The sequence below is a fragment of the Pimephales promelas genome, chromosome 15, assembly GCF_988280905.1.
Source record: "Pimephales promelas chromosome 15, fPimPro1.hap1.1, whole genome shotgun sequence".
NCBI classification, from domain to species: Eukaryota; Metazoa; Chordata; class Actinopteri; order Cypriniformes; family Leuciscidae; genus Pimephales; species Pimephales promelas.
This window is the reverse complement of record NC_142783.1, coordinates 6,708,558-6,734,189: the sequence shown is the minus strand read 5'-3', so window position 1 is coordinate 6,734,189 and position 25,632 is coordinate 6,708,558. Positions and strand designations below refer to the sequence as shown.

Genomic DNA, 25,632 nt, shown 5'->3' with positions numbered 1-25,632 from the left:
TTCGATTCCTAATTTTCGATATTCACAGTCCGCCGAGCGGAAGAAGAAACCGCTGAACAACACCAACGAAGAAGCGTTTACCGGAAGTGTTGGCATAACCACGTGAGTCGAACATGAGTACCTTACGTCGGCGATCCAAATTGTGGCTTCACTTTTCTAAAAATAACGAAATCTTGGCAAAATGCAAAATTTGTGACAAAAGGAGTATTTTTACAGAAGGAGTATTTCCTTCAGAAAGGCCGTTGGTTAGCAAGGTTAGCTAAACTTTTTTGACCCTGCGTCTTAAAAGAATCGGAATCGAGAATCGTTAGGAATTGGAATCGAAACAAGGAATCGGAATCGGAATCAGAATCTTTCAAATTCAGACGATACCCAACCCTAAAAGTAAGTAATGTGAATTTTCTTTTAAAGGCAACCAGAGGATTTTGCACCTGCCTTTTTACCCTCATAATTAATTACTGTTGTTTTATGTATGCGGGTCAGTGCAGGAGCGCCGTCTGTTCAAGCCAAAGTCCGACATGAGACACATTTCAAAAGTCACAACCTTAAATCAACTACAACAACAACAAAAGTCATTTGATCAGAACTGGAAATGGGCTTGTGTTGTGACCTTGGACAACGAGATGAGATGAGCAATGGAAAGACAAACAGAGAACGAGTGAGTGAGCGAAACACACAGAGAGGATGCACTTACGTGTGAATGTTGAGCAGATGTTCTTGTGACGGACAGATAAGAGACAGTGGTGTAGAAGCAGCACCCAAAAGCAGATCAATTATTCATAGAGACAGATCAAGTCATTGCAGGAAGCTGTGAAAGCAGAATATGCTTAATGGCCTTTCACACCCTATTCACAAGAGACAATTAACAGTCACACACACACACACACACACCAACACACAATAATGATCATACTGACGCAATATCATTCCAGAAAGCAAAGAGCAGAATTAAAAAAAACCTGGCATGATGCAGCAATTTCTACTTACAGTATGATCTACAGTATTCTCCTAAGCGCTACAAGTGTAATACAAGCTTATTACACAAGGATGGGAATACCTCATTGGTCAAAACATTTGTTAAATACATGCACTACCATCTTATTTCTATTTGACTGAATTTACAGCATTTTTGTTAAAGTCAACGCAGCCTTGACGAGCACAAGCGCCTTGATTCAGAAACATTAAACAAATCTTACCAACCCCAAACTTTTCAATGGTAGTCTAGCGCTCTTTCTTCTCACATATCAAAATGATATCCCCTCGAATCAATATTTTGTGACCATATTTTATTTATTTGATAAGAAGTCTTGAAATAAATGGGATAATTTGCAGTCAAAAATCAAAAAAAGTAATGACCACTGTTTTAGGTCAGGTTTATTTTGTGATAACTGGCAAATTAATTCATATTTTCTCATTTACCACGGCACGCAACACTGGTTGGCACACTTTCTAAGAGTGTTGATTTATTATTTACAGCTACATAACTTGACGCATTACATTACTTTCCTTCTTGCCAAACACTTTCAAACTAGTAATGGCATCTTATGCTGTTATTTAGAGAGAAGCAGATGAAAAGGTTATGAGACAAACAAATAAACATTTAGTAATAGTATAAGCATAACAGCTGATTCCTGAAAACTGAATTATTTATATCATTATTTAAAGCCACATTTCAAGTTGGCCATTGATTTGTAATAATATCATAGTCCGCTCATTAGTTCCATAGAAAATATGCACTACTTAGGAATTTCTCATTGTCGAAATCGTTCTAGTGCAAAACAACATTTGCTCTCTGAAAAATTCCCAGAATACACCCATCAGCATTCAAGCATACGGAATATTTTGACTTACCGGAAAATGGTGCATTGTTAAAAATACAGCTGTTCATTGTCTTCGCCAGAAAATGAGGACGAGCCGTACGTTTAACAGCTACAACAAAGAACAACAAATGATGCCAAAAAAAATAAATACAAATGCGCTCATGCCGTATAACACAGCAATAGTGATAATGATTCCCACTCTATTTACTGGAAGTCATGTTCACCATATAATGATCAGGGAACAGTGTATGAGACACACTCAGTCTCACAGGTACAGGTAGCACCAAAACCACTTACAGACACTCGAATGCAGGCATCACGCACCATAACGGTTAAAGGATACAAACTCTGGTAGAGCGGCAGTCGAGACTTCACGGCCCTGCTTGCATTGATGCACGTGGCCCGAACCAGACTGGGCAACAGCATTCCAGTCACTATCGCCCCGTCGAACAGAGGCCCGAAGAAAGGAACCTGGCCAAGAGAGGGTTTTAAACAGTAAATCACTGTACATTCAGCCTTTTACGTTCAAACCGAAATCGGACAATGATGGCGAGACTCAAGAGGAAGTCACAACGTTTCTGAATGGTTAGTTGCAGAGCCGGACAGTAATGGAGTACATTTACTTGAGTACATTACTTGAGTACAATTTTGAGGGATCTGTACTTTACTCGAGTATCATTTTTGGGGAGTACTCATGACTTTACTCAAGTACATTTGAGAGGGAAATGTTGTACTCTTTACTCCACTACATTTCTATCCATTACCGTGAGTACGAGTTACTACTACTACTAAAAAAAAAAAAATTTGCAGAAACCCTCAATTTGTTGTTTGTTTTGTCCCTCTCAAATGTGATTGGATTGTGCAGGTGGTACTGATTGGGGCAGCCTATCAGCAATCACCTTATAAGCTTTCCGCCAAAGCCAACTGGTCAGATTTAGATAAGAGACCAAATCATGGACGAAACAGTGGATGAAGACGTAGCAGGTCCATCTCGGGAATGTGCCAACCCGTGGCCCCACCTCGCCAGACTATTTCAATTTTCTGAATTTTCTTAAATGTTCTTTAATGTTAAATAAAGCAACATGGTAAAGAGATGATAATGACTTGATTTTACTTTCAAGTCCTTTTACATTCTCAAAGGTATTGACAAACATTTTTCATAACTCCATGTAGGACGTTTCTGTCCATAAATGTAAGCACTGTGGCTAGTAGTGCAATATTTAGAAAATGTACTCTTGTACACTTTACTTAAGTAGACATCTGACTGTACAGTCCCTCCAGGATTTCACGATTTTTTTGTGTGATTTTTGCGATCAAAATGACTGATTTTGTGGTGGTAATTTCCCAAAATTTGTGAAAAAATGTGCGATTTATATATAACATTTACCATAATAGTATCCAGTCCTTCCAGAAAAGCGCTGAGTTTTTTTTTGTGATTGTTGCGGGCAAAAATTGATTGATTACGCGGTAAACTACTGGCAGCTGTGGTTGCCAGCATCATACCGTAAATTTATGCAATTTTATGCGATGAAATTGCAGGAATTTGCAAAAATTGCGGTTTGATAAAAAAAAAAGAGAAAAAAAGCGATTCCCCCAACATCCTGTTCTCACTGGGCTAATGTAAGAGTCATTTCTTATTACTTCCTTTGATAAGCAAGCATACTACATCATAGAAAGTGCTGGGAATATTTAATTTCTCATCTTGTTTTATTTCAGACTGTAACGAGTGTAAATAAGGTGTGGCCCCTTTAAGAGCTGCGCGCTGAACTCTCTGCAGTGTTATACGTGCGCCTCGAACACCCCATGTGTGCGGGTAATTTCTGTTTGATGCTACTTCTTTTATCTTATGATGTTTATTAAGTAACGATGTGACGGTAGAACGTGCGACAGACAGTTATAGGAGTTCGATTTGTGAGATGTCAATTGCCTCCGTGAGTCTGTCTGTCGTCGCGTAATTGCGTCACTTCATAACGTTCCCATGGAAACAGGGGGAAATGGCTGCTCTTGCGTGAAGCAAAAGCAACATTTTTCAACTTTCTGCTAAGATACATGCGACTTTTTTTGCAACGAAAATGCGAGGATTATGAAGTTATGCAAACCCCGCATATTTTGCACGGAAATCGGCAATTTATGCGGCGAAAGTGCGGCGTATTTGAAAAAATGCGGCCCCCGCATAAATATGCGGACTTTGGCTGATTTTGCATTGAATTCAGCGATCGCATAATCGCGTTTTTTTCTGGAGGGACTGACTGTAGTACTTTCACTTGTACTTGAGTAAAATTTAGCAAGGGGTATCTGTACTTTTACTCAAGTAATAAAGGCGTGTACTCTGTCCGCCTCTGGTTAGTTGACGAATTTATGTAGCTTATCTTCTAGTCATTGATTAGCATATTCTGTCTGATAATCTATAAATCACATTCAGGGGGCGGGGTTTATGCAAACTATAGGGTTAGTGATGAAGGTCACTATAGTTCTTATACCAGCAGTTTGTTGTGGTGCTTACAAAAGTGATTTCTGTAAAAGTAAAAAGATCTCCCTTTGCTTTGAACGTTTGAGCGTCGTAACTTTGCAGATGTTGTTTATGCTCAGCAACATTACACACTAACTAAAGTTAGAAAAGTGAAATCATAATCAACCACCCCTTTAAACATTAAATCGCTACGCGTGAAGTCTCAGCCTGATGCCGCATGTGATGTGTACGCCACAAACAGGAACAAATCTATGAGCAGGACGGCTGAATCTAGTCGACGGATAACGCAGCGCTTCCATTCGCCAAGGCATCCATTTATCGAGCGGATGACACGAGAGTTAGTTGAGTGGAACGGCAGATAACAGTGACACAGCTGAGGGAGTTTCACTAATTGCAGCCGGTGACATGGTGCGGAAAGCACATATATCTGACAGCATCCAGGCCACTCAACAACACACAGCAGTCGAGGCTCGCAGAGGTGACGTGTTTACGAGAAATTACAAATGATGCACGCTTGGTTTCTCTGGGGATCTAGTGGCAGACGCGGGAGGAGGAAGATGAAAGGCAGCTTGACCGCGATGAGAGTGGCGTGCCGACAGTGCAGTAATGGACTCTGAGCATTAGTGCTTTCAGGGAACAGACAGGAAGAGATACCATTCAGCCACAATCCACATATCCTGACAATCAAGCAAACATCGCACATCCTGGCGGAGATCTTAAGACGCCTCTGGAGAGGCATTTCACATAATATATGAAAATCTGTAAGTTCTGGTGGACGGTTGTGGTTTTTAATGTAACGTAATGCCATTATCTTCACAATGTGGGGACGCACCTGGGTTTTTTTCAGGATCTGAACAAAGAACATGTGGTTTTTCATCGGGTAGATGATGATGAGGACATCTCCAAAGTCGGTGGGAATGATTCCTCGTCTGTAATCCCGCGTGTGCTCCGACCACACGATGTGCACTTCATCATTTCCCAAGTGACGGAGCTATGACCAAACAGAGGCAAAATGCATCAATAAATCGGACACAAAAAAAATCGTAAACATTAGTCATAAAACTCACAAGGACTTCATGTCGGAGGGAAAACAAACAAACAAACAAACAAACAAACAGAGAATCGTTTGTACAGGGCAAACATGTGGAGACAGAACAACAGATTCTTAGAAAAAGGTTAACTCAACCTCACAAACATGTGTGTTTTCTTAGTGATCAACAATAATTCCAGAGAGAAAAGGCTACATGTATTTTAGTACATAACATCTCCTGTAATTATTTGGGGAATTTTCAATCTGAAGACAAATGAGATGGAGAAATTGGGTTCATTATGTCTCAATCATTTAAACAAATTGGCTTTTGCCAGAAAATTGGACAGATTTTCATTTTACATAAAAATATACATACATTTGTAGGAAATGCATTTTTCAGAAGCTCATTTTTGCCAAGGAACATGAAATACATGGGTGCTGAGAGTCTGAATAATATGTAGTTCTAATGTTGAAGCACCAGGAAAATATTGTAATAATTTGTTTAATGTTGTACATGTGGAAATCTGTGAATTGGGTTCAGATGTGGTACTATCAGCTGGCAAACCTGTAAAGTTCAGGAAGGAGAAGTTCAAAATAATAAAATAAAGGTATAAATTGTTTCTAGAACTCAACCGGTAAGGGTCAATGCTGAAACAGATGTCTAGAGAGCTGGTAACATACTGGCAAATCTAAATCAATTCATTTTTTTGGTAGATTCACTGATGATTTTTTTTTTCAGAGACAGATGAAGTTGTAACCTAAACATATTGTTTTTCTAATTATTCATTTTTTTAATGGTCTACAGAGTCGTCACCTCAGGAGTGCGGCGTGCCTTCAGTTGCGGTCGCTAACAATTCTAAAATTATTTTAGAGATCTTCAAATCTCTATATTTTCCTTAATCATTTGAAATAAAATTACATTACATTAATAAACTGTAAATTTACAATTAGTTAATTATTTGTTCATTAAATTCTAAATGATTAGGAAAGCCATTTTTATTACGATTTATTTTAGTACGATAGATTCTGACAATTAAAACAAACATCAGGCGTGTGTATCTATGACATCAATTACTGGTTTATTTGTTCAGAAACAGCAGTATCTTAAAATGCTATTTGAGTATTGTTCTTTTCATATTTTTTGTATAGTACAGCAAAACTACAGCGCTTCCAGTAGGCTATTTTATGGAGCTGTCCACACTGGAAACTCCGACCGCACGCAATCATACATAAAACTATATGTTATAAAATAGTATGCAAACAATTATTTTATTTACAAATTCCGTGCTTGTGTTTTTTTTCTGTTTTATTCGATGCACGTGTTTATCTACACTAGTAGTCTACAATGATATTCCTCCATATGCTGTTATATATACACACAAGATGGCTGAATAAAGATGCAAATTCACTCTCTGACAGTAGGTGGCGCTTATGGAAAAGTAGAATACGCGTTCACACAAAGCATGAAATGGATAAAACAAGTAGTTTGGAAACACTTTATGAGGTTCATTGGTTAACATTAGCTAATGTATAAACTAGCATGAACTAACCATGAGCAATACATTTGTTACTGTATTTATTAATGTTAGTTAATAAAAATACAGCCGTTCATGTTAGTTCCATGTGCATTAACTAATGTTAACAAGATTTAAAAAAAAAATATTAGTAAATGTTGAAATTAACATTAACAAAGATTAAAGGGACATGAACGCTAAACAAGTGATCGGTTCATGTGCGTTTTAACATTGCTAAGAAAATTCCCGCTCCTCCGTGAGAGATACGAGACCGGTGCGTCTCATAGGTGTCGCTCATCAGTAATCACGCCAACGGCCTCGCGCCGTTCTCCCGCGGCCGTCACTCGTCCCGCTCGCCACAGTAAAAATAATGAATGGCGACTGTAGAACGTAATAGCCGAATCCCGGGCATTGTGGGCGATCTTGAAACACATTTTCGGGCAGACTCATCAAGGAGACTCACTAGTAGCCTAGACTTGTTGTTTAACTACTACGCTCTGTTACCGGTAGGCGTGGCCTCCTAGGGCAGCGAAGCAAGTGCATTCTGGGAGTTGTTGTCTTTCATCCACATAAGCCAAAAATACATTTTTTGTTCTTTCTTTTCTCAGTCTAGAAAGCTCCAAATTAAAAAAAAAATAATTTCTACATCAATTACTCATTTTAAATACACATTCATCTTTCCAGAGGTGGAGTATCCCTTTAATAAATGCTGTATATGCGCAGTTCATTATTAGTTCATGCTAACTAATGTAGTTAACTAGCAAACCTGTAAAGTGTTACCAGTAGTTTTTAATGTGTGATATAGATACTGCAGTATTCAGTGTTGTGCCTGAACGCGTTCATTGAACGATATTTCATGAACTTGTTCATATTTTGGGCGAACATGAGCTGAAGGTACTGTATTACAGCCTGATGAACGGTACTGTGAACGCGTTCATTCTGGTGCCTGTGAATGCACGCTCTCTCAGTTTAACTTCGTTCAATAGGGTGCCAGATTTCTATAGAGCCTGCGATGTGAAAACCCGGCTAAAACACACGTAAACACTTAATATGTAGCGAATAAACACCCAATCTGGCAACACAAGCCACCAGTGTCGCACTGAGGCCAAAACAAAACAAAAAGCAGCATGAGGTCGACTAAAGGCCAATTTATGCTTCTGCGTCGAGGGTACGCCGTAGTGCACGGCGTTGGCTACGCACGTAGGCGACGCCGTTGTGAGCATTTATACTTCTGCGTTCAGGTCTTGGTTGCTCTGCAGTACTGCTCTGAAACGCTAGTTGGCGGCGGAGGGTTTTAATGTTCCACTGTGTTTAGATTCCTCACGGCTAGGTTACTACAAGCCATAGCGACTGAAAGAGAGCTGATCATGTTGGAGTTGGAGCTTGATGAGGTGGAAAAACAGTTCACTTTAGTGAAATTACTAAAACTGAAAGGCAGAAACGAGAGAAGACGTCGGAGGAGATGGTACGTGTGGAAATCATAGACAGTGGTAGAAATGCGTGAGAAGGTACGTGCGGAAATGCGTAGGAGGAAATGCGATGCTACCAAGCCGACCAATCACCGATCTTGCGTACCCTTCGCCGTCGCCTGACGCGCACCTCTTCAAAAATGTAACTACACGCCGCGACGACGCGGACCGCAAGAACGGTGATTGGTCGGCTTGGTAGCATCACATTTCCTCCTACGCATTTTTGCACGTACCTCACGCATTTCCACACGTACCATCTCCTCCGACGTCTTCTCTCATTTCTGCCTTTCAGTTTTTGTAATTTCACTAAAATTAACTGTTTTTCCACCTCAATAAGCTCCAACTCCAACATGATCAGCTCTCTTTCAGTCGCTATTGCTTGTAGTAACCTAGGAGGAATCTAAACACAGTGGAACATTAAAACCCTCCGCCGCCAACTAGTGTTTCGGAGCAGTACTGCAGAGCAACCAAGACCTGAACGCTTAAGTATAAATGCTCACGACGGCGTCGCCTACGTGCGTAGCCAACGCCGTACACTACGGCGTACTCTCGATGCAGAAGTATAAATTGGCCTTAAGCACCGAGGAGGCGTTGCATGATCGTATGATCAGTCTTAAGCAAGGTCTTTGTGGTTGTACTGTATATGGGCCGTGGCAAGAATTAAAAAAATAAAATAAATAGCTAGCAGCAACATATGGAAAAAAAGAACTATGAACTAGTTCATTTTTTTGGAACCGTGAAGTTCAAAATTGTGAAGTATGAACTTTTTTCATTTTAAAATATGTGATTTGAACTTTGAACTAGTTCATGTAGAAAGTAACGTTTCCCAACACTGGCAGTATTGTTATCAACCAAATTAAGAATTAAAACTGATTTTTCATTCACATCATCACTCACTGTTCCCAGCATTCACTGTCACTAAACAAAACAAAATCAGGGCAGCCAGACCATAAAGCCTTTATTCCAAATAATTAACAAAAAATAAGTGGACAATTAGCAAATAGTGAGAAATTAAAGTGACCTCTGTAATCAAGAAAAGGGAGTCTTGGAAGTATTTCGCTGCAACAGTGTGTGCTTAAGCTAGCTCTTGTCAATGAGTCGTTAAACATCTGCCGATGCACCCAAGCCTAATGAGCCATTACCAAAACATGTCCTCTTCACCAAAAATGCAATTACCACATTTCCCCATAAGCCCTTAATTATGCTAATGGGCTAAAATTAAACAAATCCACAACAAGATGATTGGGTCGGCACATACCGATCCATTTGGAGAGTCAGCAGAAGAATTGGCGGCATGTAAACAGGTTGGGGGAAGAGAGGAAATGCAACACACATTGCACACATACACCAGATGCCATTCTCAATGAAAGGGATCAGATGTTAAAGACTGCAGACTTCTAAGAAGCTCAAACTTTAGAATAGGGTGAAGTAGAAGGTGCTGCTGAAGGAGCTGAGGGTGGTTGCCATGCTGTTGCTATGCACTGTTCTATGCGGTTGCTAGGGTATCTGGACGGTTGGTGGTTTCTTCCCAGCCCAAGCCAAAGGACTCCCTGAGAGCCTTTGATGGGCTGAACTCGGGTCATTCCACCAATCAAAGGCTTTGGGATTTTTTTCACCCAATTTTATCGCTCACCAGATGGAAATCACAGTGATAGCACAGTTTTTATTAAACCACATGACTTGCGCTATCATGTCCGTGTTGGACAGGACTACTTTAGGACCAAAGTTTAATCAGGGTCTCTGCATATTTTTAAAATTCAAAGATGTTTTACAAATAAAATGAATACAGAATACATTGTGTATCTACAGTAACATTATTTTTCTTAATTAAACAGGCTGGGGCATATATTCAAATCAGGGTAAACATTTTAAAAAAGGGTAACCAAGACAAGTTTTATTTAAAATATACTGAAATTGGTTTTGTGTACCAATATTTAAATACATATGAATTATAGGTCGAATAATTTTGGATTTTGCTGATACGATAATGTGTCCGAAAAAAAGGTAAAACATATTATTGTGCCGATACTAGTAAAGTCTATATATTAATTGTATTAAATAATGTTCTTAGTTTAGGCCCAGAAAGAAGCCTCAAGAGTTTGTTAAAATGCCAGATACAGTTTACTGCCAAATCAAAATAGCAAAAATAGCAAACAGCAAAATTGAAAATCAAGCTTTTAATGTTGTTTATATGTGTATTTTGTGTTTTTAATGTGCTTTAAGACAAACCATGTGTAAATTCATAAGTCGACAAGCATCACTGAGTATTTTTTGTCCTTAAAACTGCAGTGAAAACACGTAATCGCTGGTGTTTCTGACATCACAAACTACCTTGAACCTCTGAGCTGTGTGAGTGAGTGGAAGCGGGGCTCATTTACATTTTCATAGAAGCACATAAACTAAATGATGCAAGGGTGTAGAGTTACATTCAAGATATTTAAAGGACAACTCCGGCGCAAAATGAACCTTTAGTCTAATTACACATTGTTACCTAGTCAACCGTTATCTGAGATTTGTTTTCATGATTGCCGAATGTAAATAGTTTTATCTCTAAAAACAGTTTAGCCTATAACGCTAGTATAATGCTAGTATATGGGGCATAGAGTAATGACAAATAAAAATCGCTTGTTATTACCACTAACAAGGCTCAAAATAGCCCCGCACTAACATGGTAGCATAATAAGGGTCCCTACATTCAAACCGAAGCATTGAGAACTTTGTCAGTGTCCATACAGTTTAATAAGAAGATATTTTATACATACAGTCAACTTCGCGAATACAGGAAGAAGCCATCTTGGAAAAATAGTTTCTACGAGTCGATCTACGAACGCCGATCCAAGTGCGCTGGTGAGATGTGAATAAGGTGATAAGGTGAGCGTGAACAGTAGGCTACGTGTATATATTGAAGAGAAGAAAACGGTTTGTTTGTGTTTCTACTGGAAACAACGGACCCTATGAGATTCTGCACAGTTCAGCGCACTTGGATCGGCGCTCGTAGATCGACTGGTAGAGACTTTTTTTCAAAGATGGCTTCTTCCTGTATTCGCGAAGTTGACTGTATGTATAAAATATCTTCTTATTAAACTGTATGGACGCTAACAACGTTCTCAATGCTTCGGTTTGAATGTAGGGACCCTTGTTATGCTGTCGTGTTGGTGTGGGGCTATTTTGAGCCTTGTTAGTGGTAATAACAAGCGATTTTTATTTGTCATTACTCTATGCCCTAAATACTAGCATTATACTAGCGTTATAGGCTAAACTGTTTTTAGAGATAAAACTATTTCCATTCGGCAATCATGAAAACAAATCTCAGATAACGGTTGACTAGGTAACAATGTGTAATTAGACCAAAGCTTCATTTTGCGCCGGAGTTGTCCTTTAAAGGCAAGAAGATTTTTTTTAAGTGAAAAAAAAAAAAAAAAAACATTTAAATTTGTAATTTTGGTGATCAGATTCGTTTTAAGGGATAAATTATTGACTACAGGAGGAATTTAAGTATGAGCAACAGTAATAGTGGCATTTACATAGCAAACATGAAAATATGCAGATATTAACAGCCATATGTTGCATAGAGTATAACATTTACACTGATAACAATTCCCTCAGAAATTACTAGCGAGTCTCAAAAATGTGTAGAATCAGCAAGAAACATTGAATTGAACATAAAATTTTGAAGTAGAAAGACTGAAATAGTATTTACTTGTAAAACGTACTCCAATAATAATAATAAAAAAAACATTTTTACAGTGTACATGTAGAATGTAAACACACAGACGCTGAGCAGAGCAAGATATGCCCTAAAGCTTAAACGCTGAAACAAAGAAGAGTGTGTGTGTGTGTGTGTGTGTGTGAGGTGCCTCCTGACACCAGGCCTCGCATGGAAACACCCTCCCAGTAACTGCATTACTAGCCTGGCCAGCTGCTCTGCTCGATCTGCCCCCAGCACTTCTCTTTTCTCCTCTCTGTCGTCCTTTCACCCCTCCTTTCTCTCACTACCTCTGAAAGTTGGATTTGCAAATCAGAGGAGTTACTTCCTGTCTGCCTGTGGCTGATAAAACAGCCCTTTCACCCCTCCTCACACACGTGCCAGAGCGGGAGCGCAGCAATTACGGGGCCTGGTGTCCAAAATGAATCGAGCATGGCTCGCGGCACACACGCTCCCTCCCACTGGCTTAACAGAGGAACGGAGTGTGGCTGAGATGGGCTAATATGAGCTCTGAAGGTGTGAGGCTTCGATGTCCGGGAGCCTGATGAATTTTTCTCTCTGCAGGCCTGCGCATGATCGGATTGAGCGCTCAGAACTAAGCAGGATCCCACCGGCTCATTTTGCCTGAGTTAACCTGCTAACGCATGTCGATCGCCGTCCCGCAGACACAGGGGGAATTCGATAGCAGGGCCCTGCTGGTATCCGGCAGGCCTTTGGCCCTTGCGGCGCGAGTTAATGTGCTGATCGGGGCCCCGGTCACAGCGCGCACAAGAGTCCAGGGCTACTAAACCTGCACATGCTCGGCTCCCTCGCTCACGACGGGCTCTCGCAGCTCGCAGAGGTCTGACAGAGAGCGGTGGTCAGCGGCACGCTCCAGAAGCCACGCTTTACATGCATCGCACCCGTCATTAAATCAACATTTCAAACAGAATGAAATGGCAATACGTGTTTTTTAGGGGAAATCAAACATTTGTCACTATATATATATATATATATATATATATATATATATATATATGTAGGATATTTGCATTTCAAGACAGCGGTGAGAAGAGAAATAGGGAAAAACGATGAAAACACAAGTGACTAACCAATCAATCAATCGATACTTACAATACTTACACTTACAGTACAATAATATATACAATACTTACAATTACAATAATAAAATACATATATATGTATTGTGTGTTTTAGTGAGTTGGCATATTTCATCTTTGTTTTGTGTTGCTTTTAATTTAAAACAACATCCAAAGCACATACACACACATACATAAAGTGCACTCCATTCGACCGTAAATGGACTGCGAAGTGGACTTCACAGGGTATTTCCCATCTTAAAGGGTTAGTTCACCTAAAAATGAAAATTAAGTCATTAATTACTCACCCCCATGCTGTTCCAACCCCGTAAGACCTTCGTTCATCTTCGGAACACAAATAAAGATATTTTTGATTGAATCTGAGAGCTAGATCAGTCCTACATAGACTGCCTAAGGGACTGGCTCTTGACGGCCCATAAAGTCATTAAAGAAAATGTTTAAATATTCCATGTGCCTACAGCGGCTCAATTATAAGTTTATCAAGCGACGAGACGAAAACATAAATAACGACTTTATTCCACTATTCCATTACTTCCTTATGGGCGCATGCGCGATAACTGAGACGAGGACGTTCTCATTCGTCTACTTCTTGTTACCGGCTGCTCACCGCTTAGGAGTTTTACCGCCCCCTACCGTATAAGATGATGTGCTGATATAGCTGGAAGCGTAAAACTTTCTGTTTACAAGCAGAGGAAGATGTGCGCTGTACATACGCTTTTCAATTACCGTATTTTCCGCACTATAAGGTGCACTTAAAAGCCTTTAATCTTCTCAAAAAACGACAGTGTTCCTTATAATCCGGAGAGATATATTGTATATATATCCATATATAAGGATATATGGATCATCATTTTATACAGTAGGGGGCGGTAATCAGAGGTGGGGGACTCGAGTCACATGACTTGACTCGAGTCTGACTCGAGTCACAATTTTCAGGACTTGTGACTTGCTTGATTAAAGTACAAAAATGACTTGACTTGACTTTGACTTGAGAACAAGTTACTTGAGACTTGACTTGACTTGAAGTGGAAGACTCGACAATGACTTGAACATATAATAAACAAACAGCAATACAGTTAATTAAAATATATATTATGACGTCAGCATCAATATATCGGCATCTGTGCCTTTACGCTGCTCAATTCAAACCGCGCCAAACGGAAGTTCCGGGAGTCTCACGCATATTGATAGCGTCTCCCTGATGCCCGCAAATGAGTTAAAATCTCCCGGAATCTAGAGCGAGATACTGCGCGTATAACATACATAGCGTGAGGCGTGTGCACGGCAGAGATATGGGAAGCCAAACAAACCAAAAGTGGGACGAGACAGCGGGGCTTTACAGAGCTCGTGCCGCGCAGACATGTCATCTGCACGGTTCAATGATCCGAGCCGCGCAGCCGATTCGTCAGCGCAGCGCGGACGTGTTTCCTAGCGACACTCAATAGTCAGCGCTGTACTGACCAATTTAAAGCAACGCAAACCATATGCTACATACTACATGCAAATAAATGTACAATAAAGAAACCCCTCCTTCCTTACAAAGAATTGTTCTCTACTGAAGTTTAGGAGTTAATTATGGAGAATTCCATAATTAAAACAATCATTTGTTAATATTTATGTAAATTTAATATATAATATACATAATATTATTTAATATGTAATATTTATTAAATATAATATATGTTAATATAACATATTACCATTTTTATTTTATATTTATTTTAAACATATTTTAAATATGTTAATATAACATATATTAACCCCCCCCCCCCCCCCCCCCCCCCCCCCAACATTACATTCATTGAGATATACCTCCCTGAAATGAATTCTTGTAGGTTTGGATGTCTGTATATGCAGCATAGATATATACACGGCTGTGCAGCTGCAAATGCGTTTTACATATAGGTTTCAGTAAATCGAGGAAAAGGAGTTTCCGAAGACATTTGTTGGCTATGATAAGAAAAACTACTGAATTAAAAAAAAATAGCATTTTATATTCTCATACATTTCATACATTTTATATTTTACATTTATATAAGATATAAGATATTACATTTTAGATTTCATACATTTTAGACCGTTTCAATTAAATTGAATTAGACAGATTGGATTATACATCTTAGAATCGATACATCTTAGACTCTGAACGTTTTGTGTAAACAACACAATTTTATTTTATTTTCAGATATTAATGTAGCACAGATATGCATATGATTAATATAGCAAATGTAAGATACATAATATATGTATAAAAGTTCATCTTTTCTGTGCAAAAATAAATATGTATCGAAAAAATTTACCTCTATTTATTTTAGTAGTGTGACTTGACTTTACTTGAAACTTATCAGGACTTGACTTGACTTGCTTAGGGTGAACCCTTGACTTGACTTGCTTGATTTATCTGAACTGCGACTTGAGACTTGACTCGAGACTTGATGGTTAAGACTTGAGACTTGCTTGGACTTGACCATGTGTGACTTGTCCCCACCTCTGGCGGTAATACTCCTAAGCGGTGAGCAGCCGGTAACAAGAAGTAGACGAAGGAGAACGTCCTCGTCTCAGTTCTCGCGCATGCGCCCATAAGGAAGTAATGTAATAGTCGAATAAAGTCGTTATTTATGTTTTTTTCGCACAAAAAGTAGTCTCGTCGCTTGATAAACTTATAATTGAGCCGCTGTAGGCACATGGAATATTTAAACATTTTCTTTAATGACTTTATGGGCCGTCAAGAGCCAGTCCCTTAGGCAGTCTATGTAGGACTGATCCAGCTCTCAGATTCAATCAAAAATATCTTTATTTGTGTTCCGAAGATGAACGAAGGTCTTACGGGGTTGGAACAGCATGGGGGTGAGTAATTAATGACTTAATTTTCATTTTTGGGTGAACTAACCCTTTAAGTGAGATTCTAGTCCGAAGGGAACGAACATGTTCAGTTCGAAGGGCGCTGAAAAAGGTTAGGGAATAAGGGAACATCGATACATCACTTCACAGGAAGTGGATAGTGAAAATCAACCTACTGTCATTGTGCACCAGTCGGAACTAACAATGGCTCTGAGTTTACGTACAGTATGCATTGAGTATTCATAAATACTATTCATAAATGATTTATGAACAGTTTTGGGTGATGAATGTATCTATAGGCTTATTATGTGATTTTAAATTAGAATGAAAGTAAATTACACAATTTAATTCAGTTATATCATAATCTGCACGACCCTGTTGTCGTCTTTCTTTGATGACGTTGCAGGGCTTTCCAAATGAGTGATTATCGTCAGTGAAGTCCACTTCAACTGATGCACCGTGGGGAGTAGAGAGCAGTGAACACTGCGTAGGGACCCTGTCGAATTGATATTTGACCTGCCATGCATTTTCAATTGACTATGGCGGATGCTTTCATTCTAAATATTCACCGTACAGTACATTTCTTTGTCCACTTTGACTTCCATGGCTTACTTGAGACTATTTTGGTGACTAGATATGATTACTAGATTACAAATGCACTCAAGTTTTGCACTCGATTTGATTGCTTCTCTCTCACAGCGGTAGAACAAACGGCAATAGAAAAGCTTGATAGTGATAGCAACAGTAACTAAGGAGGCGCAGTTTAACGGAAGGTCGTTTCGAAACCAAAGATCATGCACTTTTTTCTTTCTCATTTCCTCTCAGAATGTGACTGGAATGCCTGAACTCCTGACCAAACAGTGATACAATTTATGATACTGATAAATGACACATTTCTACCAGTTTATCACATCTATATTCATTTTACAAGTGTATGGGTCTTGTCAAGCAGGAAATGAGGAACTACCTTTTTGGTGATGGAGTCATCTGAGTCGGAAGGCATGCGGGTCGACACGTGGAAGATGACCTCCACGTTGGAAGTAGCGTAGTATGGCGCTGTGTTTCCGGTGCTGCCATTCCTCTGCAAACCCCCCATAAACCCACAGTGAGTGGCCAGATTCACCTGAAAGAGAGAGAAGCTTTCTGATGTAGTCACAGGACTTGATCCCTGCTCACTACAGACGCATTAAGTGGATTTTATGTATTATTTCACCTCCCATCCCAGCCCGGAGACGAAGTCCTCGTACGCCTGACTGCCTTCGGTGTTGGACAGAATGGAGCATTTGTCCTCTTGGCCTTCTCCAATGTAGAACACAGCAATCTTGTGCGTCTCTCGACTGGAAACAGAAAAACACGAGACAAACAGACATCATGCAAAAAGTCGTAACATCATTACATTTGAGGTGTCACCATATTCAATGTGTTCAGTGTATTTAAAGGGTTAGTTCACCCAAAAATGAAAATTAAGTCATTAATTACTCACCCCCATGCTGTACCAACCCCGTAAGACCTTCGTTCATCTTCGGAACACAAATAAAGATATTTTTGATTGAATCTGAGGGCTGGATCACTTTTCCATAGACAGCCTGAGGGACTGCCTCTTGACGGCCCAGAAAGTCATTAAAAGAAAAGGTTTAAATATTCCATGTGCCTACAGTGGCTCAACTATAACTTTATCAAGCGACGAGACTACTTTTTGTGCGAAAAAAAAACGTAAATAACGACTTTATTCGACTTTCCATTACTTCCTTATGGGCGCATGCGCGAGAACTGAGACGAGACCGTTCTTCTTCGACTACTTTTTGTTACCGGTTGCTCACCGCTTAGGAGTTTTACCGCCCCCTACCGTATAAGATGACGTACTGCTTGTAAACAGAACGTTTTGCGCCTCCGGCTATATCAGTACGTCATCTTATACGGTAGGGGGCGGTAAAACTCCTAAGCGGTGAGCAGCCGGTAACAAAAAGTAGTCGAAGAAGAACGGTCTCGTCTCAGTTCTCGCGCATGCGCCCATAAGGAAGTAATGGAAAGTCGAATAAAGTCGTTATTTACGTTTTTTTTCGCACAAAAAGTAGTCTCGTCGCTTGATAAACTTATAATTGAGCCGCTGTAGGCACATGGAATATTTAAACCTTTTCTTTTAATGACTTTCTGGGCCGTCAAGAGGCAGTCCCTCAGGCTGTCTATGGAAAAGTGATCCAGCTCTCAGATTCAATCAAAAATATCTTTATTTGTGTTCCGAAGATGAACGAAGGTCTTACGGGGTTGGTACAGCATGGGGGTGAGTAATTAATGACTTAATTTTCATTTTTGGGTGAACTAACCCTTTAATCAAAGGCGATCCAGAGAAATGGGATGCACCTGAGCAACAGTTCAAGTGTTGTAGCAAAGGGTCTGAATACTTGCGCAATGAGATTTATAAAATTTTAATCAAAGTTATCAATATGGGGTATAAAGTTTAGATTTGTGGAATGGTAGGGCTTGATGAATATAAGTCAACCCTAAAATCTGTTAAAAATACAATGATAAATAAAAGGAGAATATATTTGTCTTCCAGGAGTAAAAAGTGATAGTTCACCAAAAAAAAAATGAAAAATCTTTCATAATTTTCTCGCCCTCATGACGTTCCAAACCCGTAAGACTTTCGTTCATCTTCGGAACACAAATGAAGATCTTTTTGATGAAATCTGCGAGCTTTCTGTCCCTCCATTGACAGCTACGTAACTACCACTGTGACGCTTCAAAAAGTTCATAAAGAGATCGTAAAACTAATCCATGTGAATTGAGCGGTTTCTCCATATTTTCTGCACAGAATCGATCGCTTTATATGATGAACAGATTGAATTCAGGGGTTTTTGTATTCACATATTCATCAACTCACACATCAGTTGTGGCAAACTGAAGCTCAAGCATGTTTGCTTGACGTGTGAGAACCAATTCTCGTGTTTCGCATCACGTTTGAGTTTCAGGAAGAGGTTTGTTCTCACGTGTCAAGCAGGTTCAGTTGAGCTTCTGTCCATGTTTGCTGATCAATGTTTATATGTAAATAAAAGCTTAAATTCAATATTTTTATCATATAAAGCGATCGATTCTGTTCAGAAAATTTTGACTAAACCACCCTATATTAGTTTTACAATCTCTTTATGAATGTTTTAAAGCGTCACAGTGGTAGTTGCGTAGCTGTCAATGGAGAGACAGAAATCTCTCAGATTTCATTAAAGATCTTCACTTGTGTTCTGAAGATGAATGAAAGTCTTACGGGCTTGGAACGACATGAGGGCGAGTAATTAATGACAGATTTTTCATTACTGGGTGAAGTATGTCTAAATCCTGTGTGTCACAATTTTATCAAATGTTCCATTTTTGGGTAAAGGGTAGACGTTGTGCGGTATGAAGTCCGAGTGCAAAATGTGCAACAGCTAAATAACAGCTTTTAATAATGCTCTCCCTAAAGAACAGTTGTGTCTTAGTTTCGAATCGAATGTGTTCCAGAAATCAAATTTTTGGGGGTTGTCCTAGACAGTAAACTCAGCTGGAAGCCTAGGTAAAATTAGTAACAATATTGGTATTCTATATAACGTTAAACATATACTAGATGAAGCTTCATTACAGCTTCTATACTTAACCTTAGTTGTTCCATACTTAACATATTGTACTGAAGTGTGGGGTAATGCATGCAACAGTTATACAGATAAGTTGTTTGTACTCCAGAAGAAAGCCATAAGAATTATGACTAACAAAGGTTCACGAGACCACACAAAAAAAGTGTTTATAAAACTGCAGACTTTGAAATTTAAAGAGTTGGTCAGTTTAAAAATACTACAAATTATGCGGAGAGTGAAAAACAATTTAGTACCAACACATATTAAAAATAAATTCATGTTAATCACAGACAATAACAACAGAAGAAAAGGCAATTTTAGTGTACCATATTCACGTACCTCAAAAAAACAAAAGGGGTTTCTTGTAACGGGGATTAGTTTATGGAACTCTTTGGATAGAGGTCAAAAATCATGTAACACGATTGTTCAATTCAATAAAATGTACAAAAAAATCTGTACTTGAAAAATACGAAGGAAGTGAAGCATAAAAAACAATGTTTTATTTTTATTTTTTTATTTTTTTTATTTTTTTTATTATATATTTTTTTTTTGTTTGTTTGTTTGTTTTTTTCTCTCTTGTTTCTTCTAAATTGGTAATTGTTAATTGCTGAGATGTGAAGTAATACTGAAGTAATATATATATATATATATATATATAAAAAGGAAGGAAAAAAGAAAAATTGGCGAGCCATCTGTTCTGTATAAGTTTAGATTATTGAAAAAAGGGGCATTAATTTATAAGACTATGTCTTCTTTATGCTCCTATTCAGTAATGAATGTTATTATTTTGTTGTTGTGGAGATTATTGTTGTGTCTATAATAACATCATGACTAAATAAAGAAATTTCATTGATTGATTGAGTTTCTATCAAAAAATTGAATATTCAGTAACCTATACATTAAACAACCTTTGTTATGCTCATTAAATTCATACTATTTTTAATAATTATTAACAAAAGAAAAACCATTTGTGAAAAAAAAAAAAAAAAAAAAAAAAAATTGTATATTGTAGCTTTACTAGCCTGGATGCCAGACCGAACCCCGCCCACAACATTTTTTGGTCAGGAAGTTCGGTCTGGACTTGATCCATTGAGGAGTAATTATGATCAGTTCAGAAAAGGTCGGGCCAATCAAATTGCCAGGGCGGGCTTTATACGATGATGGACAGATGAACTGCAGTTACGTAATCATCACGTCACGAAAGAGCGCTTGGGTTGATCTGGTTTCCGTCAAAGATGACTGAGAACTGAGATGTATAGATTCCGCTATTGCGTCTGTTGTAAAAGAAATCAACAGTGTATTCATTTTAAAAGACGAACTGAGAACTGCAATCAAGGCATTTGTCGATCGGAAAGATGTATTGGTCCTTTCCAATGGGATTCGGCAAAAGTTTATTTTATCAGCTGGCTCCGATGGTCACTAAGAAGATTGGATGTGGTCGTTGTGGTTTCTCCTTTGGTCGCACTCATGGAGGACCGAGTAAAAGAAGCAACACTCATTATTTTACTTCTGCCAGCGTGTGTGCAGTTGATTTCTGTTGACAACTATGCTATGCAACTATGTAGCTGACTTGCTGCGTTGCTCTGATTGGTTGTAGGTCTATCCAATTGAGTGCAGAGTTGTTTTTTCCCTGGTTCGATTAAGACGCCTCATAATCAAAGCCCTATGGAGCAGTTTCAGACTCACTTAGAATATGAGTATGACGAAGTCAGGCTATAACTTACAGCTATCGGCAAATAAACACAATACTGGTATGTGGTGTGTATGTGTGAGCGGTGTGTGTCTCTTTGAGCAGTGTTGCTAATGAAGCCTCATGCCCTTGCAGTGTGATGTTTGGCATGCTCAGTCAGCGGTTGCCATGAGTGGGCCGGCTATGCCTGCAGAGGGGAACGCTGGCCCGATCCTGGGGGTATTCTTTAATAAGCCTCTGTAATTAGCCACTCTGAGTGCCTATTGATCGCTGTTGGCTGAGAAGTGTGGATCTGTGATCAGCCAGACGTGGGCAGGATTAGGCTGTGAGTAGCGGAGTATCTGAGAGTGTTCTTAAGACATGTCTCCTTAATAGTGCTTTTAAAGGATTTAGCCACTCTCTGTAGACTGGCATTAGGCTGCATGATAGAGCTCTCCAAATGCATGCTGTTGTTTGCTGCTGATTTTTTGCGTTAAGTGCAGATGAGTCAGAAAGAAGATATAATTCAGTTTTCATGTCACTAATTTACTAGGTGTGTAATTATGTATAAAAATTGAACTCTTTCCCCGCCATTGATGGAATTTCTATTCTTTCTGTGTTTTCACTGTTATACGGTACGGCATCGGTTCCCAACAGGGGGGTCGCGGCCCATAAGGGGGCCTCAGCGAGCTCTGTGGGGGGTCGCGTCATATTTTTAAAAGTTAATATATTATAATATAATATAATATATAATAGAAATATTTTCTTGGGGAAAAAAAAGGGGGGGGGGGGGGTCTCAGACAAAAAAAAAGTTGGGAACCACTGCAGTAGGGGGCGCTATTAAGCATCTACTGATCAAAACACAGACGGAGAAAAAGCAGAAACAAGCGATAGACGCACATTATAAATACTATTCATAAATTATTTATGAACAGTTTTGGGTGATGAATGTATCTATAGGCTTATTATGTGATTTTAAATTAGAATGAAAGTAAATTACACAATTTAATTCAGAATATATAAACAATATTTATATTTAATATTTATATTTAAACAATATGAAACTTATATTGTTAAACTTATATGTACTTACTCCATTTATGGATCAACTCCATTTATGTTTTGATCATCGTTCTGAATCAAATCTGAATGCAATCTTTAAAATAAAATCGAAAAATGTTTATTTATTTATTTATTTTTAAATGAAACTTATCCCTATTCAATTGTTAAAAGAATACATTAAGAATAAAGAATAAAGATTAAGAAAATCTGATATTCACGCAACAAAATATTCTGTGGAAATGTTGAAAATGTTGTGAAAATGTTCAAGATTCTGGCAGTGGCTGGCTTATGCTGTCGGGCAAAGAGTTAAAAGGGTTAGTTCTCCCAAAAATGAAATGTCTGTGAGTAATTACTTCCCTCATGTTGTTCAACCGCGTACGACTTTCGTTCATCTTCGGAACACAAATGAAGATATTTTTGATTAAATCTGAGAGCTGGATCACTCCTCCATAGGCTTCTAAGGGAATGAAACTGGCCGGCCCAAAAGTTATTAAAGACAGTTAAAATAGTCCGAGTGACTACAGTGGCTCAATCAAAGTTTATTAAGCGACGAGAATGCTTTTTGAAACTGAGAATACTTTCAGTTTCAATCCCTCAGAGGCCTATGGAGGAGTGATTCAGATTTAATCAAAAATATCTTAATTTGTGTTCGGAAGATGAGCGAAAGTCTTACAGGGTTGGAACAACATGAGGGAGAGCAATTACTCAAAGAATTTTCATTTTTGGGTGAACTAACCCTTTAAGGCATGAACGTCAGATGTTGTCATCCTGTTTCCAGACATTCTGAAGCAGAAGCAGAAACTCTTACCACTGCCTTGAGTCCAAATTCTTCAGCTCTCTCAAGAGCTTGGAGTTCTTCTTTAGAAGATGAAAGTTCTTTCTATAAAGAGAAAATAAAATGGAACATCATACAACTTCTCAAAAGATAAATGGTGAGACAGAAGCTAATCAAAAAAAAAATATTGTTAATGGTAAAATGTTTCCTCCTATCCCACTGCAACCAATGCACAGGCCAACTAGAAGTACTGCATGCATTTAAAATATTTAGACGTCAAGTAATTATTTTGTGACATGCTCATATATTTTGAGATGCAAAAAAGATACTCAAAAATGTTAAGTCTTTAGTCATCTACTCACACTCATAATTTCACATCCATATAAAAACGTATAGAGTAGGGGTGTAACGGTACGCAAAAATCACGGTTCGGTACGTACCTCGGTTTTAAAGTCACGGTTCGGTACGTTTTCGATACAGCAAAAAGAAAGAAATGCCAGAGAAATGTCCTATTTGTTTAAAGAAAATATATATTTTTAAATAAGTGAGTTTTCCTAGATCTTGAAACTTTCAGCTTTATAAATAGGGGTCATCTTTGAAGGATGAACAAATAATGTTTTGGTCATCACATTAAAAATAACATTTAAATATATATTTATTTATATAATATTTGAATTTTGAAGTGCTGGAAAAAGATGTGTGAAGTACTTGAAAGCATTTCACCATTCCAGCCAAACTGGTTCCAGTTAGTGTTCCTATATTACATGGTGAATGTTGCTGGTCTGTGGACGTAAAGTACTAGTTCATTCACGGCACAATGTTTCTCCTGGTTTCCATGACAGCGCGGTGTGGTAAGAGTGTTGCTTGATCGAGATCGGCTCGCGCTGCACAGATGTTGCTGGTCCGAACTGATGAACGATCCGTGAAGCACATAACGAGGAGCGCAGTTTCGTTCTGCTTTCATTACGCTTGCCATTTGATGTTGCGTTGGCCGCGTCAGCACGAATTTTGCCGGCAGGAAAAATGGTCCAAGCAATCGTTCGGTTTGTATGCGTACCGAACCGGAAGCCTCAAACCGAAACGGTTCAATACGAATACATGTACCGTTACACCCCTAGTATAGAGGAATATCTAAGCAGCTCTTTTACCTTCAAAAATAACATGGCACCATAAAAGTAGATTTTTAACCATTGTTCGAATAGTATATTAAGTATATGATCAATCAAAGGAAAGATAGACCATAGCGTCTGTTCTGTCTGTGTTTTTGTAACTTAAACAAACTACTGTTAAAAGGTCAGTAAGATCTTTTAAAATGCACATTAGATTCTGTTCGTTCCACCGATTAATATTTACAACACAGTGTGTATGCCGCTTTAAAAATAGGGCATTTTTTTTGCATTGGTCTAAACCAAAAAAAGCAGACGAGCTGATTGAAAAGTCAGTATGTAGCGCTTACGGAATGGCAGAAATAAAGCGGTAGCCTGAAACCTCTGTATAGAAAGCTGCACTCATAAAGGCTACCTTAGGCATTATAAGGATATACGAGAAAAAAAGTGAAGGAAACTGTTAAAGGCAGTCAGTTCCCTTCAGACTTACATTAGTACGAAAACAGCCACTGACAAAAAAAAAAAAAAGAAAAAAAAAAAAAAAAAAAACTCCTCTGAATTGCACAAATCACGTGAAAACCCTATTTCAATGTCAGAATTGTGAAAGGCAACAAGTTTTCAGGTATGAATAAAGACCAATTATGCCGCACAAGTCCTGAAAAGTGAAGCCAAAGCACTTCGATCACCCCCTGGTGGCTGGCTGCAGTATAGGTTATAAACCCCGCCCTCTCCATGTAATCGAATGGTACGCGAGCCAAACTACAAAAATCCATTTTATACTTAAAAAAATTCCAATAAGTTTGAGTTTAGTTACTTATTTGATGCTATAAAAAAGGGGTGTAACGTTATGATTGACAGCTGTGCTTGCGATTGTGGGTGGGGATTTGATCCCGGGACTCCACCTCAGTATCACTACATCATCGACTAGGGCTCTGAATGACGTAATCGCCAACTACTGTTTCTGGGTAATTTAGGTTGGAAGGAAATGGAGACGTAGCCTCCATCTAAACACCATAAAATAAACATTTTCGTAATTAATTAACAATAGATCATAAGCAATCATTTTTACTTTGAAACATGCAGCTTTCACATGTATTTCATTAAATCATCGTCTTTTAAGGTTTAAATCAACACATTAACGCCTGGTTTCACAGATATTTCATAAAAGTGCCTCAGACAAAAATGACACTGACATATTTAAAGACGCATACTAAAAAATATGCCAGTGCAAAGTTGCGTTCAGTCAAAACAGCTAAAACATGACTTGTGGGCTAGGTATAGGCTTAAGCCTAGTCTGTGAAACGAGGGGTAAGTCACACACTGATTCCTGTTTTTCTGTTTCCAATTTTAAGAGCTCTTGAAATTAAAATTAAAATAATTCTTATACCATTTAAGACATGTAAAACTCTTTATGGCCTTGAATTTGATAAAAGTAAATGTAAGACTTAAAGGGTTAGTTCACCCAAAA

General features: G+C 38.6%; 1 protein-coding gene across 5 annotated transcripts in view; it reads right to left on the bottom strand.

Moving 5' to 3' along the window:
• Positions 1-25,632, bottom strand: part of ralgapa2 (Ral GTPase activating protein catalytic subunit alpha 2) — a 244,784-nt gene that overhangs the window by 61,065 nt on the left and 158,087 nt on the right. For all 5 annotated transcript variants that reach the window (XM_039651126.2, XM_039651128.2, XM_039651129.2 and 2 more), the window contains 5 exons: positions 23,092-23,163; positions 17,164-17,287; positions 16,918-17,073; positions 5,123-5,281; positions 2,164-2,291 (listed from right to left, as the gene is read on the bottom strand). In XM_039651126.2, coding sequence (XP_039507060.2) covers positions 2,164-2,291; positions 5,123-5,281; positions 16,918-17,073; positions 17,164-17,287; positions 23,092-23,163 — 639 coding nt within the window. The remainder of the gene's footprint in view (positions 1-2,163; positions 2,292-5,122; positions 5,282-16,917; positions 17,074-17,163; positions 17,288-23,091; positions 23,164-25,632) is intronic.